At 49.5% G+C, this 19,101-nt stretch overlaps 1 protein-coding gene across 3 annotated transcripts in view; it reads left to right on the top strand.

Annotated features, from left to right (window-relative positions):
* Window positions 1–1,974: 1,974 nt before the first annotated feature.
* RBM19 (RNA binding motif protein 19) overlaps window positions 1,975–19,101 on the top strand; it is a 91,655-nt gene continuing 74,528 nt past the window's right edge. Inside the window, exons 1-17 of one of the 3 annotated variants that reach the window (XM_026119205.2) lie at window positions 1,975–2,145; window positions 3,254–3,436; window positions 4,003–4,134; window positions 4,380–4,418; window positions 5,402–5,615; window positions 6,758–7,005; window positions 7,525–7,602; window positions 7,861–7,939; window positions 8,719–8,790; window positions 9,522–9,722; window positions 10,613–10,743; window positions 11,162–11,283; window positions 12,106–12,202; window positions 12,728–12,838; window positions 13,322–13,522; window positions 14,219–14,336; window positions 17,358–17,506. In XM_026119205.2, coding sequence (XP_025974990.2) covers window positions 2,110–2,145; window positions 3,254–3,436; window positions 4,003–4,134; window positions 4,380–4,418; window positions 5,402–5,615; window positions 6,758–7,005; window positions 7,525–7,602; window positions 7,861–7,939; window positions 8,719–8,790; window positions 9,522–9,722; window positions 10,613–10,743; window positions 11,162–11,283; window positions 12,106–12,202; window positions 12,728–12,838; window positions 13,322–13,522; window positions 14,219–14,336; window positions 17,358–17,506 — 2,211 coding nt within the window. In that variant the 5' untranslated portion in view covers window positions 1,975–2,109. Of the gene's footprint in view, window positions 2,146–3,253; window positions 3,437–4,002; window positions 4,135–4,379; window positions 4,419–5,401; window positions 5,616–6,757; window positions 7,006–7,521; window positions 7,603–7,860; window positions 7,940–8,718; window positions 8,791–9,521; window positions 9,723–10,612; window positions 10,744–11,161; window positions 11,284–12,105; window positions 12,203–12,727; window positions 12,839–13,321; window positions 13,523–14,218; window positions 14,341–17,357; window positions 17,507–19,101 lie in introns of all 3 variants that reach the window. The other 2 variants (XM_026119204.2, XM_064522312.1) reach the window with 2 other exon arrangements.

Here is a 19,101-nt window from a genome sequence, read left to right as displayed (position 1 = left end):
TTTGCAAAGGCCATGTCCCCTGATGGCCACTGAGGTTTTTTTGCTGGAATTGAGAATCAGCCCAGGTATCTGACCCAAATTCTGGCTTGGTTAAGCATGTCTCTCCCAAGCTTCAGCAGAGAACCAGTTCTTCTTTCTGGTACTAGGCACCCCTTAGAGGATACAGCCTCAGCAGCAAAGTGTTGGGGCCAAGCTCTCAGCTGGATGAAATCAACCCTAATTGCAGGAGATGCTATTATGAGACTGTGAGGTGGTGGAGTGAAATTGCTGCCCCAGGTGATGTTCTGGTTGGGGTAGGTGAGGATGCACCACAGAGCAGAATGGCTGGCTAGGACTGGGGTATGTCTGCATCCTTGCTGTCCCAGCTGTCTGGTTAAGAGGCAGGAAGCAGCAAAGGCTGTTGTTCTCTGGGGCCTTTGTGGCCAGCATGGCCTGTGTGCTGGAGCTGGACACCGCTGCTGGCTGTGAGCAGCAGGTGAGGAGGACATCAGGAGGGAAAGAGGGGGGGAAACTGTCTTGGAGAGGACAGCAATGACAAGGACAAGGTCCGGATATGTCAGTGATGGTGTGTGAGTGTGGTCCTGTCAGTGCCAGCCTTCATCCCAAGTGACAGGCCTGACAGCCCTGCCAAGGATGAGGCAGGGAGCAGAGGGTGAGAGGGAGGGAGGAGGGGAGGGAGCTGGGTCCCTGGTGCTGCGACATCTCACAGAGACTCTGTGGTTGGGCTGGGGAATAAGAGCGGGATCATCTCCCCCTGGGTACCCACACCATGGCCAGGAATGAGGGAGACGTTTGTCCTGTGCACTTTTCCTTTGAGGAGCACACCAAATAGCCATCTTGGGAGCAACCCACTCTCTCTCATTGTCCCCTTGGGCACTGAGCCTGGGCATTGCCCCCATCTCTCCTTGCCTGGAAAATGCAAGTGCATTTCCCTTGCTGCTTGCCTTGGGGGGACCATGGGCTCAGGCTGGGTTCTCCAGTTAACACCATGCCCAGGGTAAATCAGGCATGGAGCCAAACTGGGGTGAAAACCAGTGAGGGCAGGGCTGGGTTCTTGAGATGAGGCTAAGAGCTGTGCTGACCATCATTCTCTGGGCATTTAAGTGTAAAGCAGGATTTTGGGCCCCCCATGTAAAACAGGCAGAGCTGGACTACAGGGCCAGGAGCAAGAGCAGATGCTTAAAGGAGAATAGTCCTGTTTCCCCAAGATACACTTGCCCTCCAGCAACGGTGCTTAGGGCAGGGGAGAGATCTCTATATCTAATAGCCCTCAAAGGTTTTTTCTTCTATGATATATGTATATATATATATATATATATTTTTTTTTTTTTTGCCTCTTTTGCCCATGAGAGCTCCTGCAAGCACAGCACCCGCCGGCAGCGAGGTGCGAGCAAACAGCAGCTCGGCTTCCAGCCTGCCCGGCTCCTCGCCAGAGGAGGCACCGCCTGTATCCCGCCTTCCCCTCGGCTGCACCCCACGCCGGCTGGAGGCGCCGGCTCCCGCGAGCCGTTCCCCGGAGAGAAGCCGAGGGAGGAGGGAACCTGTTACCCTGCCCTCCTCCCCCGCCCTTTCCGCCACCTCGGTTCCGAGGCGGGAGAGCCGGGCCGCACGGCCCCGCGTGGGCTCCCTCCCCTCGGCGCAAGGACCGTGCGCCCACGAGCACCGGCCTCGGCGTGCGGGGCCATCGGCTGGCGGGGAGCTCCCTCCTCCGGCCCCGCCGAGCAGCGCGGCTGCCGGCCCGGGCAAGGCCGCCCCGGCTGCGGCGCACGCCGCCCCCAGCCGCGCGCCGCGAAGCCGCTCCTTCGCCCTCCAGCCCCGGGGGAGCTGCCGGCCCGGCCGACGGCGGCTCTTGCGCGGCCGCTGCCCGCGAGGGGCCGCGCCGGCCCGGGTCGGAGGCCCCGCGCCCCGCCAGGCCCCGTTGCTAGGGCCCGTTGCTAGGGCCGGGTGCCAGATGGCCCCGCCCCGCCGCGCAGGCGCACTGCCCTCCCGCGCCCACGTGACGAGGGCGGGGACGCGGAGCTGCGGGAAGATGGCGGCGCCCAGGGACCGGCGTGTGTGGCGCTGAGCGCAGACTAGCCTTGTGCGGCGGCTCGGCGGCCCCTCGCCGACATGTCGCGACTCATCGTGAAGAACCTCCCCAACGGGGTGAGCGCGCGGCCGGGCTGCGGCTTCTTCGGCCTGGGGGGCGGTTCTGGGCCTAGAGCAGGGAGACGGTGTGGAGAGGCTGCGTGTGAGGAGCAGGGCCGCGGGGTCCTGGGGACGGGGGCGGTCGGGAGGGGTCCTCGGGGGGAGCAGGGGGAGGCCTTGGAGGTCGGGGGGATCCTTGGGGGAGGGGGAGTCCTGGGAAAGAGGGAGAAGGGAGAGGCTCTGAGGTTGGAGTCCTGGGGCGGGGGGGGGGGGTTGCAGAGAAAGGCCATGGGAGAGGGGGTCCTGGGCAGGGGGGAGCAGGGACAGGCCCTAGGGGAGGGGGTTTTCGAGGGGGGAGCCGGGAGAGGCCCTGAGGGAGGGGGTCTTTGGTTGGAGGGGAGCAGGGAGAGGCCTTGGGGCAGATGATGCTCAGTGAAGGAGGAAGTAGGAAGATGCCCCGAGGGAGCCTTTGGTGAGTGGGAACAGGGAGATGTCATGGAAGAAAGAAGATTTGGGGTGAGCAGAGAGACCCCCTTGAGGATGGGGACTTGGGGAGGATCCTGGACAAGGAGATGCCCTAGAAGGAGGTCTTTACTGGGGAGGGTTAGGGACATGCCTGAGGGGGTGGGATACAGGGTGTGGGGGGCATGGGCTGGGGGAAGCTTCCCAGGAGGGGAGGGCAGGTATCAATCACCCTGGGAGGAGGAGGAGGAGAGCTTGTCATGGGTATTGCCTTCTCCTCCTTCCCAGGGAGCTGGGTGAGGGTGTGCATGGTGTTGCTGTGCTGTCCGGGTTCTTCTTAGGGGTACCAGAAGCTGCCTGTTGTTGAACTGGGTACTTAATTGCAGCAGGTAGTACTGCAGGACCTTGGGCTCCCTGAGAGCTGGGTGCATCCTCTTAGCTGGGAAGATCTTGCAGAGGGAGATCTGTAGATGTAGTGGATTCATGGGGGAGAGGAAGGGGTGTCGTAGCTGAAGTGTATCAGTCTTGCTGCAATGCTTTGTGCTTTCTAAACTTCAAAAGTTCTTTGATAGGAAAGTTTTGTTTTGGACTTGTTCATAAAGCATTTCTCTACTCATGTTGCATTGCTAATTTGCCATCCTGTTACGTCTCTGCTTCTTCCCAGATCAATGAGAAGCGCTTTAGGAAACTGTTTGCAGCCTTTGGCACACTGACCGATTGTTGCTTGAAGTTCACCAAGGATGGCAAGTTCCGGAAATTTGGCTTCATTGGCTACAAGTCTGAAGATGAAGCTAAAACGGCAATGAACCATTTTAACAGAAGTTTTATAGACACCTCCAGAGTCATAGTGAGTTGACCTTTAAAGACGATCTATTTTTATTTTTAAAAAAGTTTGTAATTGGAGATTTTTGTACTATTAAGCGTGAACAGGCAGGGGCCAAGGAAGCCTGAAGATTGTTCTCTGCAACAAAATAGCAAAACCTGGTGACAGGCCTCACTGCTGGAGTCTCAAGCAAGCGTTTGGCTCACATGAGCTCCCTTCTTTGCATTAGTGGTGATTTCAGTGCTGGTCAAATCAATAGTGCCAACTTTTGAGCTGTAATAACCTGAACTTTTAAACTTGTGCTTTCTTTTTGTTTATTTAAAGGCATTCATACTCTCCTGGATAGAGAGTGCAGTGATTCATGATAAATAGGATAACTTATTTGAGTATGCTTGAATGGACACAGTAACCTCTTCTTCTCCATGTTGAGCAAACTGCAGTTACGCGCTTATAAAGCAAACATTTACATGGAGTGACGTGTTCTCTTTGGCTCACCCTTCCACTTCCTCAGTGGTATAAGGAAGGTTCTTGAGTCAGGCTTATCTTGCTGTTACAGAGCTATTAATTAAAGAGTGTTTGATTCTTTTCAGGTTGAATTATGCAAGTCTTTTGGTGACCCTTCAAAACCCAAAGCATGGAGTAAGCACTCTCAGAAGCTACCTGCCTCAGAAAAGCAGACTGAGAAACCTGTGACAAATGCAGCTCCTGTGGGTGCAAAGAAAGTAAGTCCTGTTTGTTTCCTTGAGGATCTGATGTATGCCAGTGATTTGGCAGACAGAGCCTTGACAAAGAGAAGGGTAGCCTAGTGTGTGCAAAAGACAACAGAGTAGCCATCACAGCTCATGCTGGAGTCCTTATTTTGGCACTTTCTGCCTTAGGACCTGTGCTAACTGTACCCTTAAGCTACCTGAGAAGTGGTTTGGCTGTATTTCTAATAAGCCTTTCTAAAAATGGTTTCTCTTTCTAGGATAAAAAGAAGAAAAATCCAACGGGAAACTTACAGGAGGTGAGTCAAGGTTGAATTGCAATCCCTAGCTTGTGATCAGGGAATGATAAAAATAGCTGCTCTTACTCCCAGCTGCCTGCCCTGCTCTGAGAAGTGAGAATATTGGGTTCTGGTCCCAGTTCCTGTGATAATGACAAACTGCGTAGCTAACGGTTCCCTGGTGGCCTGAAGGATGCTTTTATCTGGTCTGCTCCTTTTGATTTCATGAAGAAGCATGAAGCTGCTTCTAGGGCAGCAGTGCCAGCAGCCACATGTGACTTCCTGTGATGCCCCTAAAGGGGAGGGATTGCAAAACTGCCCCTTCACCAAGGCATGCCTCAGTGTCTCTCTTGCCCGTGGACAGCATTGCTTGCCTAACGGTCTTCGGGACATCCCACTGATGGTGCCAGAGAGGTGTTTGTGCTGTGTATCTAAGCTGCTCAGAACTTGGTTGATGCGTCTACGTCGTTTCTGGTTTGTATTAAGAGCCATAGTTGAATAGCTCTTTATTGTACCGCTACCAATGCTATTAATTCAAACAAGGTAGGTGGTTTAACCTAGTTCCATGAGGTACAGTCCAATTCCACTGTAACAAACCGTGATTTTAACAACCCTAGCATCAGAAGCCCCTTTTCCTTTTTTAAGTTGTTGACTTGTCCTGTGTGAACAAACACTGCATCCATGTTAGCCCTGCCTCAGCAATCTATTTTTTTCCAACTGTATACAAGTTTTGCCATGTTTAAAATGTATATTTTTTCCTTTCTATTTTTTTTTCTTTAAATTGCTGTTTAAAACCAAGGTAGAGTAGGGCTAAGAGACCTTGAAGACTTTAGTCCTTAACTTGTGAGTATAGACTCCCACTTATGTGTGTTTTTTTCCTTTTTTTTTTTTTTTTTTTCTTTTAAACTATACTGGAAATGAGATCATGTCTTTGAATTCCAACTGATGACTAGCTGTCCTGTGTCTGTCTTCACAGATTGTGTCCTTTGTTTCTTTTTCAACAGCTGGAACAAGATAAAACGTTCCAGGAGTTCTTGCTGGTTCACCAGAAACGCTCTCAGGTGGCCACTTGGGCTAACGACACTTTGGCAGAAGAGCCCAAGAAGGGAAAATCAAAGCCACCATCTGATTACCTCAACTTTGATTCAGATGAGTCTGAGGAACTGAGTGAGGAGGAGAATGAGAATGAACCCTCTGAAGATGAAAAGGAAACCAAAGGTACCAAGATGACTGTCACCCTTTGCTTGTTTTTGTCTCAGTGAACGTGAGGGCAGCTATACTGATCAGACCAAAGATCCACCCAAACCGCTGTCTTGCCTCCAAAGAAAGACGCTGTGGTCAGGAAGGTAGTTTCCCTAGCTTGAGACTTACTCTGTGCTTTGTGGATATACGGATGCCTCCAGTTTTCTTGAACATGGGAAAATGTGATTTCTGATATTGAGGAGATGGCATTTGTGCTTTCCCCTGAGCCCTTAAGTCAATGCCTAGGGAAGAGTGATGGGATAAACATTATCCTCTCCCTTAATGCTCTCCTAGCCTGTAGCCACTTTGAGCACCAGGACTTCCTGAGCTGGATGTAGTTTCTGTTTATTAATGAACCCTTAATCGATTTCTGTGAACTTGTCTGGTCTGTCTTTGACTGATGCGTATTTCTGGAAATGGCTATCCCCTTGGGCCCTGTCAGAGTTGATGGGAATGGCCAGAGTTCAGCACCTTAGATCCTGGAGAGAAAGCTGTAGCCAGTGGAGCAGTGATTTAGTAGTGGGATAACATATAGAAGGTTGAGAAATCTGAAGTGCAGTCTGGTCCATCTACAGTGTTAGTCTCTGGTTTCCCTGCACCAGCGGTACAGTGATCAGTCTGTTTTTAGACCCTTTCTCCCTCCTCTTACGGTATCTCCTTATGCTGGTCTGCTGAAGTGAATGATGTTTACCCTGCTTCTCCTTGCATCTGTTCAGGCGATTGAAAGACAGGTATGATTGATTGACCTTTGTGGGAGGTTGTTTTTGAGAAATGGTCATCTCTGCCCCTTCCCCTATAAAACTGAACAATGGAAAATCACCTTTGGGGTCAATTTGAAGTATTTTATTGAAACTGAGAAAAAATTCACTATGGAGTTCTTTGAGCTCCTTTCTAATTTGATTATATGTAAAAAGTGTTGCTTTGAAAAAAGATGACATGTCAGTCTGGAGGCGCTAAGATGAGATTGCCCTGCTGTTTTCGATTCCTTCCTCCATGTGTAAAGGGCAGAGAAGAGGAAAGTCGTTGTAGTGATTCTGGCTGTTTTCAGTTTTTATGTGGTTGGAGAGAGAGTGGGAATATTTGTGTGCAAGACTTCTCTGTTCTTTCCTCTCTTACAGCAAAGAAGAGCCAGAAGAAGAAGGCAGCTGCTAGGGGAGACCTCTCAGATATGGATTACCTGAAATCTAAAGTGGTGAAGGGTTCCTCCTCCTCTTCCAGTACAGAAGAAGAGACAGATAGTGAAGAGCTGGAAGAGGAAAGTGAGAGTGAGGAGAATTCAGGCACTGCAGAAACCATCAGCACCCACACAGAAAAAAAGGAGCAAGAGATACCAGTAGAGAAGAAGAAAAAAGGCTCCCCACCAGAGGTATAACTGAACTGTTTTTTTTTGTCTTATCTGAAGCAGAAAACCCATGGGATAATATATATCTGTCAATCAGTCCAAGAAAGGGGATGAAAACTTGAGGTCTGCAGGACCCCTAGGTGCCAGCTTTCTTGATTTCCAGGAGGAAACTAATGAAGTTTGCCAGATAGCCTCTTTGTGCTGACTAAATTCCTCTTTCCAGGAAACAGACTTCCTAACAAGTGCTGTCAATACCCTGTTCAGAGGTTTTTCTGCTCCTTCCTGTGTCCATCTCTGAATGCCTGCAGGGAATGCTATTCTGCAGAGCTCAATATTCAGTGACCGAGTTTAAGTGTATCCCAGTCAGACCTCGCACCCTCATCTGGCACTTTCTGCCCAGGCTGATGCCATTATGAGAGAATCTCTCAGGATGCTCTTCTGCTCCTCAGCCGCCGCCTCCTGCTTGCTGGGCAAGACCTGCTTGTTGTGCTATGGCTTCTGCTGTTTCACGGGCATCTTGTCTTCTGTCCTTTTATCCAGCAGAAGAACCAAGTCAGCTCAGTGGAAGCCACCACACCACACACAGTGAAACTACGGGGTGCCCCCTTGAACATCACTGAGGTAAGTGATTCCCTAAGCTGGGAATGGTGGTTCAAGGGTATTCCCAGTCTGTAACTCACTATCTTTGCAGAGGCCTCTAGCTTCACAAGATGGAACTGTTCTGAGAGTTGTATGGGCAATTGGGGGAATCTTTTGAACTGGAGCTGTCCAGAAACGTTGCATGTTGTGTCTTTATAGCGCTTACAGAAAGAGATGTCTGAAAGCTGACGCTGCCTGTATCCAAGAAATCATTTAAACAATTATTATTCTTCTCTGCAGCAAAAAGTTCGGGAATTCCTCTTGCCTCTGAAGCCAGTGGCAATCCGGATAGGAAAAAATGCCCAGGGAAAGAAGACAGGTAATGTGCTTGAGCAGAAGGGGGATTGGATCTGTGAGTTAGAGGACCTCTCTCAATCTCAACCTCTGCCCTTGTCATCTGTGCTTCCAAATCGCTAGTTTGTGCCCCGATTCTTACATGCTTTTCTGTGACTTCACAGCTCGTCTGCCCTCACTGGTATCCATAGGATGCTGTGGGCAGGGTGATGTTGGCTGTTCTTCCCTATAGAGGCACAACACAGCAGCAGGAGCTTTTCCTTTGGTCTGCCTCTGGAGCTTCCCTGAACATCCCCAACCATACCAAGGAAAAATATCCTTCTTTGGGACAGTTGTATGAGCACCCAGGGGCTTTGTTGACATGTGCATATCGGCCACAGAGCTGCTGCGGCAGCCAAAGTGGGTCTCCCCGGGGGCTGTGATTATTGGAGGTGCCCACTGGAAAGGATTTTGGAGCAGGTCCTTGGAGCCGGCAAGGAACTTTGCTAGATGCTACTTTCCTTTTATAGCCTTACGGCAGACTTGCCTTTTCTTTGCTGTCATAGGCTTGGGGACACCTGTCGAAGGCTACTTTGGCTGATAAATTGGGCTCGTTAGGTTTGTACATAGAGAGTGAGCTTTTAAAAGCCAGCCTTCCAATTTGAGATCTGACATGGCCATTTCCAGGCTGCATTGAAACTTTAATGGAGCCAGATGCTTAATCTATAGGAATCTATAGAGGAAAGCCTGATTCACCCTGAATTAGCCAATTAGTGGCTGTTTGTTCCCCACATGATGCTCAGCTGAACCTTTGCTTCCTCCAAGGTTATATCTTTGTTGACTTGAAGAGTGAAGCAGAAGTGCAAAAAGCCTTGAAGCGAAATAAAGAATACATAGGTAAGGGCTATTTGTTCCTTCTTGTTCCGGTTGAAGTAGATGGTGTGGTGCTCAGCTGCTGAAGTGTTCACTGCTAAAGTATCTCCTATTGCCTTATTTTTTTCCAGGCAGATGGTGGGGGTGGTTTCCTCTGCTTACATGACATGGGATAACCAGGTGTCATGTTAGTGCCCTCGGAAGTAGCAGAGAATTGGCAAGAGACTGAGCTGTGTGTTGCTCTTTGGCCCTCGTTTTTGTCATGTGCTTGAAGTGTATCTTGCTCTGGGTATAGAAATGATATTGTTTAAATCTCATTGGAATAGTGCAAGGGATTTGTAAAAATGATTCTGCAAGCCTCTGTTTGAATCCTGTTCTTGGCCTCGTCCTTAATGGAACTAGACTTATATTTGCAAAAATCCCACGCTGAATGGGAATATCTAATTAAAGGCCTGTGGACTGGGTTGGCAGAGATGCAAGGCCTGAAGCTCTACGTCCTGGCTGTGGGAAAGGGAAAGGAACTGTGAAATTGTTATCCTGCTTTTCATGAAGCATGATCTTTCTCACAGCTGCCCCCCCCCCCTTTTTTTTTTAATTAATTGGGCTGAGTTCTGCTCAAAGTTTGTGGAATTGGAATTGCTTATATTACTGCTGTGAGCCCAGGCTCTTTAAGCGCTGATAATGATTGCCTGTGGCTGAGAATGATGCGTGGCCTTGAAGTGTCTGATGTACCTCTGTATGTGTTTTTGGATTAGGCGGGCGATACATTGAGGTATTCCGATATGAGAACACCCCGAAAAAGGAAGTTACAGCAAAAAGTGATGACCAGCCATGGCAAAGAAGGAAAAGGGATGATGAGGAAGAAGAGGACTTGTCTGAATCAGGGAGGCTCTTTGTCAGAAATCTTCCCTTCACCAGCACTGAGGAGGACTTGGAGAAGATCTTCTCCAAGTATGGTAAGCAGCTACTGTGGGATGTGGATTTGCAGGACGATGTCATTCCTTCTTACATGTGGAGGTTTGCTCAGCGGATGCAGATGGACGAAGCTGTCTGTGTTCCGCACCTCTCGGACGTGCACCAACTCCTATCATCTTTACTGCCTGGTGTGCCAGTGTGTGGCTACTTGGCGTTAATACTGGTGCTGTCTCCATGCTGCTTAACTCGGTGCATGTACCGTTGTGTGTCTCTGCCCTCATTCCTCTGATCCAACAGTGAAAGCTCTTCCCAGTCAGATTCCAATCTGATGGGTTCTAGTGGGATGGGAAGGAGGAGAAGATAACTGAAAGTGCCTGCTGCATGAAAGAGTCTTTCCTCACGCAGGAGATTGCTAGATGCTGTAGACAGGTGAATCTCTGTGGCTAAAATGCAGCCCAAACTCGTGTCCGTGTTTGATGTGTCAGGTGGGACTTCCAGGCTGCCCTTTTGTAGCTTGAAGTTGAACACATTTGAGTTGATCTTGGCATTCGATTGTCCTAGGGAGGAGAGTGAGTTTGATTGTGGAGATCTTTCTTCCTGACTTCAGGTAAATGTAGCTGCCCAGAACTTGCTTTGTTTGTGTCATAAGTGGGGCTGTTCCGCTCAGGTGGTAAAGCCCTGTGAGTTGCAACGTGCTGCAGATCCGGACTGGGGTGGCTTTGCTGGGCCTGCCTTGTCAGTCTCCAGTCAGCAGCTCTTTACGCAGACTAGTGTCTCCCTGCCCACCTTTCTGTAATGTGCGGAGCTGCTCTGCTCTCCCTGGCTCCCTTCCTCCCCTGGCTTTGGCAGCAGATGCCAGCTCAGAGTGCTGTTGTAGCAGGTGATGGCTGTACAAGGGACATCTCTCATGGAAAGGCCTTGCCTTTTGCAGGGCCCATCTCGGAGATCCATTTCCCTATAGATAGACTGACCAAGAAACCCAAAGGATTTGCTTTCGTCACATATATGATTCCTGAGCATGCAGTGAAGGCCTATGCAGAAATGGATGGGCAGGTATTCCAGGTATGGTGATTCATGGTTTTCCTGTGCTGTCAGACCGCAGCTGGTGGGGGCCATTTGTTAGTAATGTGGCTAAGTGTTTGCTTCTGTGCTTTGCCAAAACAGATCCCTCTTGATGTAAGGGGGTAGAGTCTGTTCTGCCCTGATATACGGGAAGCATAATTGCTATGGCAGACCAGCGCTGGTTTGGGCAGCCCTGCAAGTACCAAACTCTGAGCTACAGGTCATGGAAGGAGATCTGAGTCCTGCAGTCTCTCATGTTGCGCAGCTACTTTGAGTTGCTGTGGTGTCATCTTTGAGCAAAAGGGAAGGAAAGTTCCTTTCTTCCGCCTATATCACTTGATTGGGAGAAAGTTTCTGTTTAGTTCGTGAGCTTCTGGGTATTAATTTCAGAGCTGCTGGTCATCTTCCTTTCTTCTAGGGCAGAATGATGCATCTTTTACCCTCTACCATCAAAAAAGAAAGAAAGGAAGATGCAGATGAAGAAGAATCCTCCTCCTACAAGAAGCAGAAAGAGGCCAAGGACAAAGCCAACAGGGCCAGGTACAGAGGTGTCTTGTAGTGGGATAAGAACGCAACGTGCCAAATTCTCAACTGACCAGAATGACTGTGCATTCTTTGCAGAGCTTGTGTAGATTACCAAAGTCAATAAAACACTTGCTGTGCAGCTTTCAGTTTCCTTTATCTCTTAGCTGCTTGGTTCTTTTTCTTCTCTCCAGGTGACTCTAGTAGTTCAGTGAGCAGCAGAAACCCTGAGAAATTTGGTTTTCAATGACTTTGTATATGAATTGGATGCTGTGGTGTGTGATAAACTTTGGTCTAATACTGTGACTCTTCAGGGTAGTGGTTCCAAATCGGCTGGATCTTTCTCTGTGTGGCCATCTGTATTTCTAAAACTTGTAGAAACATTTGAGATATCTCTCTCTCTGACAGATTTGCTGGAAAGAGGGCAGTGCTTTCAAACTTTAAGAGAAAAAGCACAGCATTGCTCGTGTGGGCTTTGTGCTGTTAGGAAACCAGGTGAAAAACTACAGATGTGTTCTGGTTTGCAGTGATGTATTCATCTGAGCCAACATTTTAACTTCCGGCAGTGATTTCTGTAACTGCATAGCAGTGGCCGGTAACCTTCTAGGGAAAAAGAGCTAAGCTGCCTGCACTGCCACCTTTCTGATTGCTTACTCGCTGTTTGCATCTCCCTCATCCTGTCCCTTGTCTGAGGATCTTCACCCTTTTCCTCTAGCTTATCCCCCTGGCTGCTGGTGATAACATTCAAAGCTGTTTTTTCTCAGGGCCATTGAATAGAGAAATGCTAGGGGAAGAAGGGCCTGGACGACTCTGAACCTGACTTTTTCCTTCTCTCTCTAGCTCGCACAACTGGAACACGCTGTTTGTGGGAACAAATGCCGTAGCTGATGCTATTGCTCAGAAATACAATGCTTCCAAAAGCAAAGTGCTGGATCACGTGAGTTGAGTTATCGATCAGCCCAGGGATGGCAAATTGTTTTCCTGTCTGTTTCTTCACCTATCTGGCTTCTTCACCAGAGCCTACCTGGTCTTTTTGTGCCACAAAAGCCTCTGTGCAGTCACGAACACCAAGCAGTCAGATTGAAAGATCCATGGTCCTATAGCCTTACTGTGGGATCTGAGCCTGATGACCCCTTTGTCATTGGAAGGCAAAATGACTGTCTCCACCCTGGATTTTGCATTTCTAGGTGACTAGAAGCTGCTGGAAATTTATACCCTATAACTTAGATTCTTCCTGGAAACTTCACTTTACCTTTGGGGAGGTTTTCTCGCTCCAACAGCAAAACTCCCAGCAGCTTCAAAGGAGCTGGAGCGTTTTACCTTCAAGCTCCCTGCAGAATTCTCTTTAGATCTGATTCGGAGAGCAGCAGGAAAAACAGGTGCCCAGCACCTTCCTAGATCAAGCCCTTTGCTTCTCTGTTTTGACCTGTGTCACGCTGTTGACTGATGTTCTTGCCTACAGGAAAGTAAAGACAGCGTGGCAGTGAGGGTTGCTCTGGGAGAAACTGAGCTGGTCCAGGAAATACGCCGGTTCCTCATTGAAAATGGAGTCAGCCTGGATTCCTTCAGTCAGGTGAGGTGCCCAGCAGCAAAGTGGAGCTACCTCTTCTAAATGGATTGTCTGGCCCTGGGGTACTTAGCTCTCATAGAAATTAGTAATTAAATCCTCGACATGTTGCAGGACTGAACCCTCAGATGGGTTAGGAACTGTTCTGTGCATTTGAATACGCGACCACCCCCAGAATGGCTGAAAGTGTGCCGCAGTGCGACAGTTGGCTGTAGGCAGAGAGTGTCCTGTGTCCGTACCAGGGTGGACCTGGAGCTGAAATCTCCTTGTGTGGAGCATGTGTGGAACGGAGGTTTTGTTTTGGGGTGTGGATCTTGTTGGTAGAAAGTGTATTCTAAAAGGCTGATGGCGCTTTTGTATCCTGGAAAGGTGTGACATGGAGTGAGGGAGCATGTTATGTTGGATCTGAAATCATCAGTTATTGAAAGAAGCAAAAAACAATCTATTTTATTCTCTCTCCCCTTCCTCCTTTCCCTCCAAATGTCGCAGGCTGCTGGTGAGCGGAGTAAAACTGTGATCCTGGTAAAAAACCTCCCTGCCGGTACAAGCGTAGCAGAGCTAGAGGAGGTTTTTGGCAAACACGGCAGCCTGGGCCGGGTGCTACTCCCAGAAGGTGGCATCACAGCTATTGTGGAGTTCCTGGAGCTAACTGAGGCCAAACAAGCTTTCACCAGGCTGGCCTACTCGAAGGTGAGCATGGCACAGAGCAGGCAGCTGCTCAGAGAGCGTTGTCTAGTAAGACATCCTACCAGGCTGGCAAAAGGAGCTGGAGCACCGAATCCTGCCAGGTTGGCTGGTAGAAATTGGTTTGTCTGTGTAAAGTCTTGAGGATGAGCATGAGCGGTTCACCTGAGTGAACGCGATACAGGATCTTGGTTAACTGTGATCCTGCAGAAAGGACTACTTGCTACAGATGTGAGATCCAAACGGTTTTTGAGGGAAATAGGTTACCGCAGAAAGAGTCACAGCTGTTATTTTCTGTCACTTGGATTTAGAGAGATGCCCAGTGCATCCTTACGCAACACTGACAGAGTAGGGCGCTCAGCCTGCAGAGACAACTAGGGAGAGAAGACTGTGATAATTCTACAAAACCCTCAGTGGCCTGGAGAGGGTGTCTGTCACCTCTTGCGATACAGCAGTGTGGTACTGAAGCCAAGAATTCCACTTGGACATCCTTTGCCTAGCCATGACCTTGCTGCATGACCTCTAGCTGTCATATGACAGACTGGTCCTGTGTGCAGTTTCACTTCAGTGGAAGAGAACTGAGTCAGCTGAAAATGCTGCTCAGCTTTTCCACTCCAGTTTCCCATGCCAAAGTGTTTGCTGAGAACAGTCCTTTCTTCAGGCCTCACCCTCCACTCTTTTTCTTCTGTGTTGTCTTTACAGTTTCACTCGGTGCCACTGTATCTGGAATGGGCTCCAATGGGTGTCTTTTCTGGGCCAGCCCCTCAGAAAAAAACCCTTGAGGCTCAAGAAGAGGAAGGGAAAACAAGGCTGGAATCAGGTAAGAGCTTTGACTTTGAAACAGAAATCCCTCTGATTGTTTCCCTGCTCCTTCCCATGTAAAGTGGCAACACTGAGGTTCCTGACATTTTGGGATGGAACCAGTGTTATCTGAAGTCCTCTGTATGGTCCTTAGGGGCACCTGTCTCTCTGCAGTGCGTTTGTTGTTCTTATACACAAATGGTATGCTTATTCTTGTCTCGGCTTTCGTCGCTGCCTGGATGCGGTGTGGAGAATCCAGGGCCGCTCACAGTGCGCAGGACACAGTCCGGGTTGGGTTGGGCTGACATGAGCTCTTGCTTTGGCAATGGGAAGAAATTTTTATTCTTTGTCTGATATTGGCAAGCTGCAATAAGGCAGGTGATCTGTTGAGTGTATGTGTCCCTACTTGGACAGTAGTGAGGGTGATCTAATATGGTACTGGTGCGTAGTCTCCCGGATAATGCAGTGCTGAGGGACTTGGAAATGCTTGGACAGGTACTTGGATGGGAACGCAGATGCCATTATCAGCTGTGACGATGGTCCAGCCTGGACTGGCTGTTGCTTAGCTGTGGCTTGCCAAAGCATAAGCCCTGCGACACCAAATTGAGTCCTACCTCCCTGTTGCTAGGACAAGGCCTGGTTTTGGCAGCAGCTGTCAGGAGAGCATTAGCTGCTCTGTGTAAGCAAGGCCCTACCCCAGCTGAGCATATGTGCAGATGTGTGCTGTGTAAGGATGCAGGCAGTGCCCGTAAGGAGCCAGGCTCATAGGGACAACGGGAACACCCAACGGCAGTGGCTGGAGCAGCTGAATTGCCCGTGGCAGGCTGTGGGTCCCTGCGTGTATTTCTTTGTGCTCTTGTGTTTTAAGCCCTGCCGTACACTTTGGGTGATTTCCCACTGCTCCTGCTGCATGGACACAACCTGCTCTCTCCCCCCAGTATACCCCATCCCAGGACCTGTGAAAACTAAATCTTCCCTGTATATTTAAAATGTTTCAAGATCTCTCATTTTAAGGGCGGGGCTCGAGAACCATAGCTTTATGTGGGTTTCTCTGCTGGAAGCTCTTTCAGGACTCTGAGGTTTCGGGAGGGGGGAGGAAAGCTGATAAAAAGCATCTTCCTGGGCTGCAATTCTGCATGCAGGTCACAGGGGAGGGCTAGAGTCAGGGGGAGGTGGGGGAGCCACTTTATCTCCCTGTAACCGAGACCCTCACCTCCAGATAAAGGGCTTTAAGCGCAGGAGCTCCTGGAAGGCTGCTCGGGGCTGATAATGGTCTTTGCTGCCAGTGTCTGACGCTCTGCATCGGGGAGAGGGAAGGGAGGGGATGTGCAGTAAACTCCTCAACTCGCCTACGATAGGGCCCTGCGTGGCGGTGCATGGCTGCCTTTTACTGCGCCAGCCACAGATGGAAGCACCTTTTCATCCCTCCCCCATCTCGCTACATCTCTTCCCTCCCCTCCCTCAAATGAGATTTCTTCAAAGGTGATGGGTTTTTCTTCTTTCAATGTTGGCAAATATCCAGCCAGCGGTAGTGAGCAGGATTTGACCACCCAACCGAAAAAGCTTGGGCTGCGTGATGCCAAGGGGCCAGGGAGGCCAACCAAATGGAGCCACGTGGGGAAAAGCAGCTCTTGGGACGGAGCGAGGGGTCTCCGAGTGCCCTTGAGCCAGTGCAGGTTCCCTTCAGGTGAAATGAGAGAGAACTAAGCCTATAAAAATCACGGAGGGGAGATGTGTTAATGCCAAAGGGAGATGATTAGCTTGGCCCTCCTGAGCACAGCATCAGCTGTGCTGTAGGGGATGAAGCCAGTCTGAAAGACAAGTTATCTAGCAACTAAAGGAGTTGGTGAGCCAAAGGGTGAGAGCTTATGTCTTACCCTGATGTCTAATAAGGTCCTAGTCCCACTGCAGCCTCTGCTTCAGAGAGGGGACTAACAGCCCTCCTCTCTCCTACCCTTCTGTGTTCGTGAAATGGGTAGCCACCCAGTAGCTTTGAGGCCTCTTCATTGTGTTAAATATGGTCAAAATTATTAAGACATTTTAGAAGCTTGGAAGAGAGGGAAATGAATGGATGGACAGTGTCAAAGAGCAATTGGCAAAGCCTCCTTCCTTAGTAAGGCAAACTGCAAATACCAGCTGACTTGCCCACTGATCTGCGTTAAGCCCTCTACAGTAGCCAGGCTTGTGTTAACTTCCCTTACTTCGGACAAGACCTCAAAACTCAGCAGCAGGGCTTAGGTGCCCCAGAGGAAGTCATTGTGTTGAATTCCTGCTTGATTACTTGGCTTTCGGTGGCCCGGCATGTTCAATGGGATGTACTGAGACCTGGAGCAAGGCTGCTGCATACCAAGATGTCAGGAGAGGCTGCTCGTTTTAGTAGATAAAGCTTGGAGCAATAAAGCTAAGGATCATCCCACCCCAGTGCTGGAGCTGAAGCTGGAAGGTATCAGTGGGGGATTTTGGAGCATTTTGGTCTGTAGAAGGATTGGCAGATGCTGGTTTTCCTCCTACTCCTTTGGAGCTGGTGGTGTAAGGAAAGTCTCTGATGTTGGCACTGATGACTTTCAGTGCACTGTGCACCTCAGCTGGCTCTCGTTTCCCTTTGTTGACCCTCTCCATCTTTGCAGCCTGCCTTGCCTCCCACTTCCTTGCCTGTTAAACAAAGTGTGTGAAAGGGCCTTCTAGGGAAATGTGAGTTTCTTCCTCCCTCTCCGCCTGGCCTTTCCTTTGTCCCTCTGCTTTGAGGCAGAGGCCGCTTGCACAGCGCAGCAGGTGTCTGGCTAGGTTTGATGTGAGGGTGTTTGAGTGCTGAGGAAGAAGGTTCATGGAACTGCATGTTTGAAGAACAGGCAGTATTTTAGTTTCCACAGGGACATGTTTATATACCTTATTATACTGCTTCAGTCTGTGCTCACCTAGAAAGAGCCAGCGGAGAAGTGGCTTGTTCCTGCTGCAAATAGCAGCTGGAACAGAGGACAAGCTCACCCAGAATTTGGTTTTGCTGCATCTTACTGTGTTGGGTTTGTTTTCTCTCTATCAGGTAATGATACTGATGCAACTCTGAAGGGCTCAGAGGTGACAGCAGCACAGGAAGAAGAGGAGGAGGAAGAGGAAGAAGAAAGCATTCCAGGGTGTACCTTGTTCATCAAAAACCTCAACTTTGCCACCACAGAAGACACGCTGAAAGAGGTGAGCCATGAGCAAGGAGGGGGGACTAGGTTTTGCCAAGCACAGTCTGCTCAGAGGAGCAGGAAGGCAGTGTGTGTGTGGTTAACAGCCAGACTGCGATGCCTGTTGGAGTCATGTCCTTGCTCCCTGCACAGGCTTAGAAGCAAGGGCTCTAGTCTTCTGCAAAGTGGAAGGGGCAAGCTGTTCTGCAGCTGTAATGTGGTGAGGACAAGGTGTTTAAAGGAGTTAAATTGCAGCCAGTGTGACCTTCTAATGATGGGAGGGAGATCGCTCATTACGCTGGGACAGGGAACCTCCACTTTGGGGTTTTAGGCATCAATTAGACAAACATGTCTGAAACAGTTCTGGTGGGGATTAATTCCATCTTGGGACAGGCGGAAGCGGTAGAAATATTCTAAGACTCTCCACCGCCCATGCTTTCTGTAACGCTTGTTCTTGGGACCAGCACTTCTGCAGCTGTGATATTGCTTTATGTGTTAATGTATTTAATGCATGATTTCACTGAGAGGCACTTTTGATCTACATTTCTACCAACCTTGAGCTGTCTGTGCCTTAACAGGAGAGACAGTGCTGCTTTACCTCAGCAAGGGGAGATATTGTAGCATTTCTAAAGCCATGTGGGATGTTAATAGTAGAGCCAGGATAGTTCTAAAAAGCTAGCTTAATTGCCCAAATACCTATTAGTTAGTAATCTCCTACCTGTCTTTGAAGTCTGAGCAGTCTGTGTACCCTAGCTCTCTGTTAAGGGAGGCTGCTTTCTCCACTGAGGACATGGCAGCAAAACATGTCCAAGCTGTCTTTTTTTATGGATGGCAAGTGAGCTTGGTTTATGTGTGGGTGCCAGACGGGCAGAGCTCAGCACGTTCAGCCTGTGTTGTCATTCATGGGGCCTGGACAGACTGGGAGCAGAAAGAGCTTGAGTGATTTGTGGTCCCAGTACTTTGGCAGGTGTCCCAAGCATTTACCTTCATAAAAGCAACGTGGAGACTTTGATCCAGATGACAGCAAAGCCAGCAGCGTACAGATCCTGGGACTCGGCATGTCTCCACATGCTCTTGGCTGCATGGCAGGTGGCTGAGCTCTGCCAACATCCTCCTGCAGGAAACGATCAGGAATAGAGGAAATCAGTTAAACGAGCCAAAGCCCATGCTAGCACCTTGTACCTTGGTTCTGGAATACATCTGCCACTGCAGGGCAGCCCCTGCTACCTTGCAGTCCCTCCTGTTTGGGCTTGGAAGGGACAGTCTAGAATATTGCATCCATGGCAGTCGCCTGTCCCCTAAGGTCCATACCTGGGTGAAAGTGTTTTGTAATCTATAATGTTCCTCCAAAGCTGTTCCAGGTCCCTGCACAGTTACTGAGGAGTGGTGGAGAATTTCTGGGAGTAAATATGCACAGATTTGCATAAAAGTGTGTATGTGTTTGTGTGTCTATATGTATTTGTATAGAAATATCTTTATAAGAAAAGACACAGCTGCACTGTCTCCTTGTTAGGTGTGTGTCGGGGGGGAGGTGGGCCCGTGAGCGTGTGTTCCCAGCTCTGGAAGAGGGCCACGTTGTCACTTGAGTTGAGTTGTAAGCCTTTGACAAAGAGA

Source organism: Dromaius novaehollandiae, chromosome 17, assembly GCF_036370855.1.
Source record: "Dromaius novaehollandiae isolate bDroNov1 chromosome 17, bDroNov1.hap1, whole genome shotgun sequence".
NCBI lineage: Eukaryota > Metazoa > Chordata > Aves > Casuariiformes > Dromaiidae > Dromaius > Dromaius novaehollandiae.
This window is presented reverse-complemented; position numbering and strand designations above follow the sequence as displayed.